Raw genomic sequence first — 11694 nt, 5'->3', positions numbered from 1 at the left:
ACTCTAGTATGAAATTCTCTAAACATAGCAATACTAGCTTCCATTGAAATTTGTTGGACTTCTCCTCTCCACTATCTCAAATTTGGAGTTATCCCTCACATGAGGAAGAGGAGAGAAACTGGTACTGTTCGTGTGAAGAAGTTTGAGCGCGCATGCACTCAGATTGGCCTTGTGTGCCAGCCTTTGTTGCTTGAAAAAAAAAATAGATAGTTTTTTTTTTGCCTCTCACGAAACAAATTTACTGAATTTTTTGAGCTAGGAAAATAAGAGGGAACGTTAGATTTGCCTATCTGAGAGCGCGCCCGCACTCATGCCTGAATAACTTGGGTTCTCGATTTTTCCCAAGAAGAACGCTAAATTTTCGCAGATGCTCAAAATTTCATATTACTTTAAAGACATAAGTTAGGTTTTGGAAAACCAATTTGGAGAGTAATCAAAATTGAGAGAAAACCTTTGCAAAGAGAAAACTTGTAAGGAGAGAGGAGTGATCTAGTAAGGTGGAGAGACTTGAGAGGAGTGATTGTAATCTGTCTTCCCATACTTATAAAAGGATTAGTTCTTGTGGAAGTAGGTATCATTGGCCGAACCACGGTACATCTTTGTGTTGTGATATGTTTTACTTGCTTTATATTTTTATTGTTTGTTTATGATAGTTATATCCATATATTAGGATTGTAGTTGTTGGTTGTAGTGAAAGATTATATTTTTGACTAGAGTAGTAGATTGTCCAAATACAAACTATCTTAGTGGGGATCGATTGATATCGTTTTTTCCAACAGATGGATCTTCTCTAGGTAACCCTGGTCCATGCCGGCAATTGTTGGTGGCATTTTAAGGAATGGTTTGGTTGACTTTATGTCCGGTTTCTCTACACCAATCCGATGGGGTTCTACCATATATGCGGAATCCACTACTCTGCGAACTAGTATTCAACTAGCTGCTCAATTGGGACTAACAAATGTCATCTTTGAAACTGATTCCCAATACATCTTTCAAAGCATTACAAAGCACAACCAGACTATACCATGGGAAATACAATCAATAATCATGGATGTTCAGGACCTCCTTTCTCACACTGCATTTAAACTCCAATGGGTTTATAGAGAGGAAATTTTGTGGCTGATGGTTATGCAAAATTTGGCTCTACTCAGGCTAATAGTAATAAATGGTGGTTACAACCTACGGTAGCTCGAACAAATTTGCCAGAAGCTCAGCAATCTCTACAACGTAACTCTTGTCCCTGGGACATACTTCTTTATGGTGTAATAGATCACCACCTAGTATTGCTAATATAGTTTTCAATGATATAACTGTTGTATGTACTTTCCACAATGTTCAATAAATAAAGGAAATGCAGTTACCAAAAAAAATAGGAAGACATCAACCTTATCTCTACTCAAAACTTACATACGAAGAAGAAAAACAACTACACTTATCTAGTGACTAGATGCGTAGGCTTCCTAATCCACAATTATCCAACAATAACAAAGATCTAATGTTGTTAGGCACCTCATTCAATGCTTGAAAATCACCATACCTTTGATTCGTACTAGCTAAATTAGCTACCATCAGCAATTGCATTGGCTTCTCTATAGACATGCTGGAGTGCACAAGTAGATCAGTTTGCTCTTTAATTTTTCGTGAGAAATGTGGCAAAGTGCTTTATATACTACCAATGCATACTAGTATCGAACTGTACATGACAAATGACTATGGGCACTCGCAATCAAGTTAAAGTGCATCACGTTTGCATCTAGCACCCCGATTTATGCATATTCATGTTAGGATAAAAAAAAAATGGGTTAACTAGTATTACTACTACCCTACCACCACCAAAAAAAATACATACACACAATAAATCAAATTGGATTGACCTTGTGTTTTTTATTTTTTGTGTTTTGGGAGAGAATCCTAATTCTAATTTGTTCATCTAGGGGCTAATTTTAGCTAACCCTAAAAACATGTTACCCTCATAGGTGTTAAATACACTATTTTTACAATATTGGTCTTCATAATGCAACAGTGAGACACGAGAGCCTTGAGTAATCCCGGACCTAGAGGTGGTGGTGGTGTTATTAGAGATGAGAAGGGTGCTTTATGGTGGCTTTCTATAAACACTTTGGTATTTTGAGTAATAATTTGGCAGTGTCTAGCTTTGGTGGGGGGGTCGAGGGTCTCACGATCTGCAGTACTAGGGGGCTTATAAGGGGCTTATGAAGATACAAATTGAAGTAGATTCCAAACTTTTGGCAGATTGGGTCGGTGGTAAAGCACAGGTGCCATGTTACTTCTATAACATTATGGCTTTTGTTAGAGACCTCAAGTCTTATTAAGAGGCTACTGTACGCAAGACATGGTCGACATCTCCTTAGTCCGATGCTAGAACCTCAGCTGAAACTTAATAACCAAGCGTCAAATAATTTACAGCAGTCATCACGATATATTTCATACAATCATATTAGCAAATATACCTCATGAACCATATCCAATTGATTTCCTCGATTGGATAACTCAAATTTCAGGTAAAACATTTTTCCAGTCCGTTGAGAACAAAATTCTTGGCATCATCTACATGCTTAGGACAGTTAGGGGTATCCAGTCATACCAACAGTGGAGCTAGAACGACTTGTTTTGCGAGCAGATTGAGATGTTGCCTTCGTGAAGTACATGTAGTAGTAGACATTAAGTATCATGGTTGCAACAGCAAACACCGCACCTGCTATGAACACACCTTTGCGCAAGGATTCACAAGAGAAATCTGCATAGACCATCTTCCTGTATTTGGTGTGGTAAGCATTCTTTGCAGCACCACCGACTAGACAAGCCTCCGCAATCAAAAAAGTTAACCTGCAAGCAAGTCCAAGCTAAATACAGTTGAGCTAAAAATCATGTAATTCTGATTTGAACAAACACTGTTAGAGTTCTAGAAGGGACATCTCCCAAGTGGCTACTAGGGTTGAAGGCTCCCATAATGCTAGGTTTTGTTGTGGGTGGGTGGCCCAGGTCCATTTTGGGGTTCAGGGCAACGCCCCTGACAAAAATATTTTAGGCATTTTCTATTTTGAAAGGCATTTTATATATATATATATATAATATATATATTTATATATATATATATATATATATAATATTAAAGCTCCCACAAGGAGTATTTTTCGAACTCTATTAAAATTCCACGTCATCTCCTATTAAAACGGGAATTTCTCTTCTATTTGAAAAGCGGAAATCATTTCCTATTATAACGGAAATTCCTTTCCTATTAAAACAAATTCTACCTAGCACTTCTAATTAAAGCGGAAATCATTCTCCTATTAAAATGAGAATTCCTCTCCTATTGAAAAGGAAAAATCTAATATATCTAACTAAAACGAGAATTATTCTCCTATTAAAACATGATCTCTCTCCCAATTGAAAAAACGGGTTTTTAAAACTTAATTAAAACTTGATTTAAAACAATTTGTTAGAAAATTAAAACGGGTTAGCAACTAAAACGGTAGTCCCAATTTTCTAAAAAAAATCTAAATGTTTTTAAAAGGACCGGTGCGTGTGCACGGGCCTACAAGCTAGTATATATATATATATAGCCCGGCTCCTAAAAGGACCTTAAATAAATACCAAATCTAAAACACCCACAACTTCACCTACAAAGTGATTTATAACCTAATTTTTTGTGCATATAATCTACTAACCATAAAGAACATCTTTACAAAAATTCAACTCGTTTGACCATTTTTAACATTGACAAAAAATGATTGCAAAAACTAGACATTTCTGGACCGTTATATATATTTTCAAAAGTGGAAAACAATTTTATCTAAGTTAGAGAATATCAAACGAGTTAAATTTTTGTAGAGATGTTATTTATAGTTAGTATATCATATGCACAAAAAGTTAGGTTTTAAATCATTTTTGTAAGTGAAATTGTAGTTGTTTTAGATTTGGTACTTATTTTAAGATCTTTTTAAGAGCCGGGCTGTATATATATATATTGAAGTGATACAAGGCCAAACCTAACTAAGGCTGTATTCTCTTTCTCTCCAAACTTCTTCTCCATTAACATAGATACAATTTCACTAACATATATTATTGTCCAATCTTGACACTTATTCTGTGTGCTGATATGTTTAGTTCTATGTTTTACATGGACTGCCATAATCTAAAAATTAAATAATCTGTGTCGGATACGTATTCACATGTCTGTGTTGAACACATATCGAACACATAACTTGGGTTTAGTTGTGGTTACTAAAGAGACTCTATCCGACTAGCAATCAATATACACGCAAACTTGAGGTGGTAATAAATAACACATAATATTTCTATTGGAGGTAGGGGTGTCTTTTTTTGCTGAATTTCCGATTTTTCCGAAATCCGATCCAAAATTGGTTTGGCTTTGGGTGTAGTTTTCATGGACCAATTTTCCGATTTCCAAAAATTCCGAAAAAAAATTGGATCGGATTCGGATATAACTCTAAAAACCGATCCGATCCGAAAGTTCCGATATATAACCGATTCGAAATTTCCGATATTATTGCCAATTTATTCCGAAAATATATACTTCTTTCACTATCCACTTGATTAGATCTCGACCGTTCATTCATTTTCTAGTTTTTACTTCCAAAAACAAAACAAAAACATAACCTAGTCGCTACTTCCCCACTTGAATTGGACCACTCCACTGTCATTATACCGTCTGCCATAACAATAATAATATGAAAAGAAATACCATTGAGTTATACAATGACTTCCAGACCAATCCAAACGCCAAATTCCAATAGATAGAATGTTATCTAAAGCTACTTAGACTCAAAGACCAGAATCCATTATTCATGCAGACACTTCACGCTTCAATTTCCACACACGAAAAAAGATTGAAACATTACAAATACCAGGACCTTGTGAGTAATGCAATGCTTTGTTTGGGGGCGAGGTTCTTTTTCTCATTTTTTCTTGGATCACTTGTTTGAATGAAAATAGGTTTTCTCAGTAAACAAGTGCGTATTGCCATTGATACATTGGTGTTGTGGATATGATTTTCTCTTCCTACAATGAACATTGACGTATGATATTTCAAAAATAATTGAAAGTAAAGACATCTTTGAAAATTTACCAAGTATTTCGAAATTTTCGAGTTATTCCGAAATTTCCGAAAGTTCCAAAATTGGAAATATATTTTGAATCCGAAAAAAAATTGATTCGGAAAAATTCCGAAGGAGGTTAATCCGATCCGAAGTCACCCCTAATTGGAGGGTAAAGAGAGGACAAACTCAATCCTAAGATCAGCCAACAGTGAATCACAAAAGAGTTATTTATAAAGTTCCCCAAGTGATGAGTCTTGACGGATAATAGAAATCTAAACAGTGTCTCTAATAGGTATCAAAATCATTAAGTCAAGTCCAACAATCTGTAGCAACTGAACACTAAACAAGTTCAAAATGTAGAAAAGAAAACTCACCATGAAGAGATAAAATAGATGATAGAGTAGGCTCGATTCCCACCAGGAGCTAACGGTCTTCCAAAACACATGCACTTAGTGATACCCATCAGTAAAGATTGGCTTGAGAGAAGAAACAAGAACGAGCCAACACCATAACCGGTTGCAATGTCAGACTTGTAAATACAGTATGTAGCATTGGATCCATCAGTAACTGTTTTTTCCCTGTCATGCAGCAGAGGAAATTTTACCAACAGAAAAGAAAGAAATACAGCAGAGCCACACTTAAGATAATTTTAGAAAAACCAATCTACTGGGCAAGTGTATAACAAGTCAATGATAATAGTATTTGTCAGGCAGCAACAGAAAATGAGCCGCAAGAAAAATGTACATTCTTATATAGGCATCTCACAAGTTACTTGTATACACCCGTACATGTGCCCAGTTAATTTTTTCAGAGTATAGAGAAGCATAAGCACATTGCCTCCATACAAAATGCAATACTGAACACTATTCTAACAACTTGAACCTCCATTTTAATCCCACAAGAATATAAATCCCAGGTTAGGGGTGCAGACAGACAGCCGAATATTCGAATCCAATTCGTATTCGTATTTGAAAAATAGGATATTATCCAAAATTTTCGGATATCGGATTCAGATAAATTTCCCCATCCGAACATGTTTCGGATACGGATGCGGATGCTGGTAATATCCGAATCCGATTTAATTAATATAAATATATTATTATATTATAACTATAAATGCAAATGTGCGTGTCAATTTAGGGCTTCTTTTGTTCCTCAAATCTAATCTCAACCGCTCAACGCCACCACCTTCTTCTTCCTCAAATTCTCAAATCTCAATGCACCACCACTGCTCTTCCTCTTCTTCCTCAAAGCACCACCACTATGCAATCTCACCATTAAATATTTCTAATATTCTACGCTAGCAATTTTAACTTCAACTTAAATTGGAGCTTAGCATGCGTTTGCACCTTTTGCAATTATATCCAAGGATTCCAAGCAAAGGTATGAAGGGTGTGAAGGCCAGCCATTATAATTACTAATTACCATTAACAGAGACTGCCAAGTATTGTTTTTGAGCAGAGAACAAAAATACAAAAACCATCAAGGCCCATGTAACACTTGTGACAATTTTTAGTATACGTGAATGGCCTCTTGTAATAACTTGTCATGAAATTTAACGTAGTTTTACCCACCTCTATAAATGGTCTCTTGTAATAAATATGAAAGTTGTTTCTTGTACAGTCTCCTCTATATAACTTCTTGTCAGAGATGTATCCATGTTTATACCTCATGCTAGAGGTGTTGTCTGCGTCTTTGCCTGACTTGAGTCACTTGCTTGTCTATTGAAAACTCAATATGTTCAAACTCCAAACATGTTGCCTATGTCTAGGTTCACTCTTTTGCGTTCTCTGAACAAATTTTCAATAGTCACTTATTATTGTCCTTAATATTGACTCTATTTATTGTATTATGTAGGTGGAAATGACTAACCCAACCCCAAGCAGTGCTGCATCAGCTCCTTCACCTAGTGGTAGTGTGAGCCATACGCCTATCGATGTCGATACTGCTACTGCCAGTATATTGTCGGATGAATAAACAACTCCTGATGATCCATTGAAAGATAAACGTTCCGACATGTGGAAAGAGTATGATATTAAAAAATTAAGAGATGGAACCTCTAGAGCTTATTGTAAGCATTGCAAAAAGTCTTTTGATCCTAGTAGTAAGAAGGGTACTACACATTTGAGAAATCATTTGAAAAGTTGCAAGATAAAAAAACGTTCTACTTCGGGTCAAAAGTTGTTGTGTAATTCATTTAAATGCTAATGTAGTACAAATGAACCTCCAAATTTTGGAAGTTGGAAGTATGACTCACATACAAGTAGACTTGATTTTGCATGCATGGTTGCTAAGCATGGCTACCATTTTCTTATGGTTGAACATGATTACTTTCGAGTTTTCATAAATGGTATTTGTCCTATGTTCAAATGGGTCTCAAGAACTACTGTTCGAGAGGATGTCATGCAACTTTACATCAAGTCAAAAACTGATTTGCATGATTTTTTTGATAAGTTGCCATCAACAGTTAGTTTCACAACCGATATGTGGACTCTTGACTATCAACATCTTGGTTATTGTTTTGTTACTAGTCATTATATTGATGACGAGTGGGTGTTGCTAAAGAAAATTATCGCTTATCTTACTGTCCCTACTCCACACAGTGGTGATATTCTAAGTGAGGTTATCAAGGCTCAAGCATTGTCTTGGAATATTTATAGGAAGTTGTTTGCCATAACTGTTGATAATGCTTCTAACAATAATACTATGGTAGTGGCATTCAAGGATTGGCTTAAGAGCAAAGGGGTTTTATGTCTTGATGGTAGGCTGTTTCATATAAGATGTGGTGCTCATATCTTAAATTTTATTGTACAAGATGAATTGGATGTGATTGCTCCTTTTATTGTTAAAATTCGAGAGAGTGCTAGGTATGGGAAGAGTTCTTCTCAAAGTAGATATGAAAATTTTCTAAATGCATTAGCTCAAACAAGATTAACTGGAAAAGAGGTTTCTATGGATGTTCCTATGAGATGGAACTCTACCTATGACATGCTCCGTAGTGCCATCCAAGTGCGTAGAGCCTTTGAGCGCTTAGCATAGTTAGCTTCAAACTACAAGCATTTACCTACTCCCGAAGAGTGAGAAATGGGAACTAACATTTGTGAGTGTTTGAAAGTTTTCAATGATACTACACTTCATTTCTCCGGTGTTCAATAACCTACTGCAAATTTGCATTTTAAATTTGTTTGTGATATTCATCATGATATCCTTCAATGGTTAGACTCTGATTTTTATTATATCCATGATATAGCAAAAGCTATGAAATAAACATTTGATAAATATTGGTTTTAATGTAATTTATTGATGAGTTTTGGTGTTGTAATTGATCTTTGGTATAAGATGAAGTTTATTGAGTATACTTTTACTATGATTTATGGTAAGGAGTCTAAACAAGAAAAAGATGTGAAATAATATTTGAATGAGTTGTACACCATGTATGCAGTGTCCAATTCTTCTATGATTGATGTTGGATCATCTTCTAGTTGGTTGAATTTATCTTGTGGTGACCAAGGGAGTTCTAGGATGGATGAAGGTTTGCAAAACTTCATAACACAAAGTTCACGAGTTCCAAAAACAGAGTTGGAGAAGTATCTAGATGAAGATTTGTTCCCATTTGATGCTAATGGAAAAAGTTGTGACATATTGGTTTGGTGGAAAAATAATGGTCCCAAGTTTCCCATATTAGCAGGGATAGCACATGACATTCTAACAGTTCCTGTGTCGAGTGTTACTTCAGAATCTGCAGTTAGTTCCGGTGGTAGAATAATTACCGACACTCGTTCATCATTGGGTGTTGATTATATAGAGGCGTTGGTTTGTTTGAAAGACTAGTTACCTAAACTTAATGGTAACTACTTTCTCACTTCCTCTATTTATATCATTTAAGGATTACTTCGTGTCTAACTTTCTTTATTTCTTTCTATACGCCTTAGTGCCTATTGTTGGTGGCTCAGATGCTTGATATTACAGTTGGGGTGTTTAATTCTAAAGGTAAAGATGGGTTTCTTTTATTACTCAATTCATTTTTTATATTCAGTTTATTAGTTGTTTTGAAATGTAGTTGAAATAAACTAACCAATAGGATTTTAGACTTTGAATGAGTGTGGGGATTATTCCCTCGAGTCAAAGTTTTTAACTGACTCAAAGTTTAGAGTTGCAAGGAGATTAAACTTTGGTTCTAGTAATGATATGGTTAAGGATGTAGTAATGCAAGAAGAAGAGGAAGAAGTGTTGTTGGATAAGATGTATAAGTCATTGTTGGACTTTATCGTCGCAAAACAAGTTAAAGGGGTTGCTGTCGATGAGGAGGAGGGGGTTAGTTTAAGTGGTTACGAGACGCCTCCTAAGTGTAGTTTGTTGAGTGGAGTTCCAGATACATGCCCTGCTACTCCAAGGAAAGTTAGACCAGATGGTATGGAGAGTTGAGGGAGGAAAGAAACTTGGATTGGATTTTAAGAGAATTGATATGGGCCTGTGCAAAAAGTTGAATTTTAATGATGAGGAAAGTAATGTTATTCTAACTGTTAAGTTAACAGGTAAGTTATACAAGCTGGTTTTCACTACCCTAGGTTTTTGAGTAGTATTATTTGTATAGTGGGTATTTATTAACTATTCTTTCAAACAGAGTTGTTTTTTGTTATTGTTTGCTTGTTGTGTTTTCTATGTAATAGTAGTTATCAGAATTCAGGATTGACAATGTACATTGATTGTTGTTGTTTTAACTGGATTGGAGTTGAAATGTTGAATGAGTTAGCATATGTTTTGCTATGAATTCTTAGCTTTTTTGTTTGGTTATGTGTCTTTACCTCTCCTCTATGCAGGTGTTACTTGCTTTGATTGAAGTACTCAAAGGATGTTGCAGGTTGGAACCGATATGGATGTGAAAAGTGTCATGTGGGCATGGGCAAGAACTCTACTAAGTCATGTCATTTTGTAAACCCTATGTTTATTTTCAGAGTTGATCTCTAATTTGTAGCTTTGAGACTTTTGTAAGATTGTTATGTGGTCTTTTTACACTACACTTTCCAGTTTCCATGACTATTATGTGAGTGTGTGAGTCAGTGAGACATCTTGTATTTCTTTACTTCTTTTGTTTCAGTTGATAAGTTGATTTGGATGGCTATTCTATTTCCTTAATGTTAACAGGTTGAAGTGTTTTCTTAATTTACAAGTCTTTTTAATAGGTTGGTTTGACAATATATGGTTGCCAGGTTGTATGATTTGTTTGGATATATGATATTGTTATTTCTTCAAAAATTCCAAATGTCAGAAGATTATTCGGATTTGGATATCGGATTTTGTGATAGGATTCGGATTTATTCCCATCCATTTGATTTTGTGATTGGATTCGGATTCAAATACCATTATCATACAATCCGTCGGATTCAGATTCGGATGCAAGTACAAACTTTCGGATTCGGATACAGGCATATCTGAATCCAAACCTATCCGTTTGCACCCCTATCCCGGGTAATAGAAACCAAGTTGAGTCAGATCTGACTTTCATGGCTTTGTGTTCTTAACCCAAGTAATTAAGCAAACTGTTTGATTATTCAATAGGTCATTGTAAAAGTTTGCAGATATGATAAGTTTTTTCAGCAATTGTAAAGATGGGTATACTCATATACATCTCAAATTCTCAATCCAACCAAAGTCCATACCTCGCATCTTAAATCATAGTTAATTACATTGCTATATGTTGCAAAATCAGACTGATTTCGCAACAAACCAATAGAATGCCACTCTAAGTAAGACCTAATCCATAAACATAAAGTGATAAATAAATGGAACATCCCACCGCAAGTGGAAAATTAAAACCTCCAAATTAAGGAAGAAGGTACCATGAATATTTTCACTTTTCCAAACACGAATAATATATTTTCAAAGGTCTCGATTCAGCCACTGACATACATTCTCAAGCACTAAAAAAAACTTAACATAAATAAACTAGAATTACTCAGTAACCGACCGTGTGTCAATGTCACTCACTATAGGACTATATGTTGAATTACTGGCTTAATTTGGTAACCGATCAACTTGGCAAGTCCATTTTTAGTTCAATTTCAGCTCAATTAATTAAGTGGTAGATCAAAAGCTCAAATGAAACAATAAATGTTAAGAACAGAAATTTATAAAAGTCAGATCTAAAGTTGAGTAAGAACTAGTACAAGTGAATGTACAGTAAAGATTTAAAATAAAGAAACAGCTTACAGTGCTTCTTCGTCTCTCAGCAGCAATAGCAAATCCAAAAGCAACTAAACTCAAAATAATTACCATAAGGTGAACTAACGTTGATCCTCTCCCTTCTCCCATTTCTGTCTGTGTGTTTCAAAGTGAGAAAGGAAGTAAAGAGTTCGAAGTACTGCTTCATGTTTAGTTCACTAAGCAGATACTAGTGTACACCTTAGGGTGATGTCGTCCTTGTTTAGTTTTGTTAATAAAGAGGATGATCTAATGGGTGTAGAAAAAGGTGTTTGAATGTTGTTTGGACTTTGGGTGGATGGTAGTGAAAAGTGAGAAAATTTGAAAAAAGTGTGCGGCACAACCTAACAAGTTGTTTTGATAAAGTGTCGAATAAGGGTATGCTTTTTGAACGAATGTTCTGAAAAAGTCG

At 35.3% G+C, this 11694-nt stretch overlaps 1 protein-coding gene across 1 annotated transcript; it reads right to left on the bottom strand.

The window, feature by feature from the left end:
* Positions 1-2377: 2377 nt before the first annotated feature.
* On the bottom strand, positions 2378-11437 carry LOC147474867 (uncharacterized). The gene is made up of 4 exons (XM_086583883.1): positions 11292-11437; positions 8589-8598; positions 5456-5648; positions 2378-2847 (listed from the first exon to the last, which is right to left on the bottom strand). Exons 1-4 carry the CDS (start codon positions 11391-11393, stop codon positions 2586-2588), a joined length of 567 nt encoding a protein of 188 aa, XP_086440009.1. The 5' UTR covers positions 11394-11437; the 3' UTR covers positions 2378-2585.
* Between the last annotated feature and the right edge of the window lie 257 nt (positions 11438-11694).

The sequence above is a fragment of the Coptis chinensis genome, chromosome 9 (assembly GCF_015680905.1).
Source record: "Coptis chinensis isolate HL-2020 chromosome 9, ASM1568090v1, whole genome shotgun sequence".
NCBI lineage: Eukaryota > Viridiplantae > Streptophyta > Magnoliopsida > Ranunculales > Ranunculaceae > Coptis > Coptis chinensis.
Note: the sequence above shows the minus strand (reverse complement) of the source record. Positions and strands in the feature narration are given on the sequence as shown.

Excerpts from the sequence above, each read along its gene's own strand:
- LOC147474867 (XM_086583883.1), bottom strand. The coding sequence starts at position 11,393 with ATGGGAGAAGGGAGAGGATCAACGTTAGTTCACCTTATGGTAATTATT. Across the intron at positions 2,848-5,455 it reads ATCTATTTTATCTCTTCATG|GTTAACTTTTTTGATTGCGG; the intron begins GTGAGTTTTCTT and ends ACTTGCTTGCAG.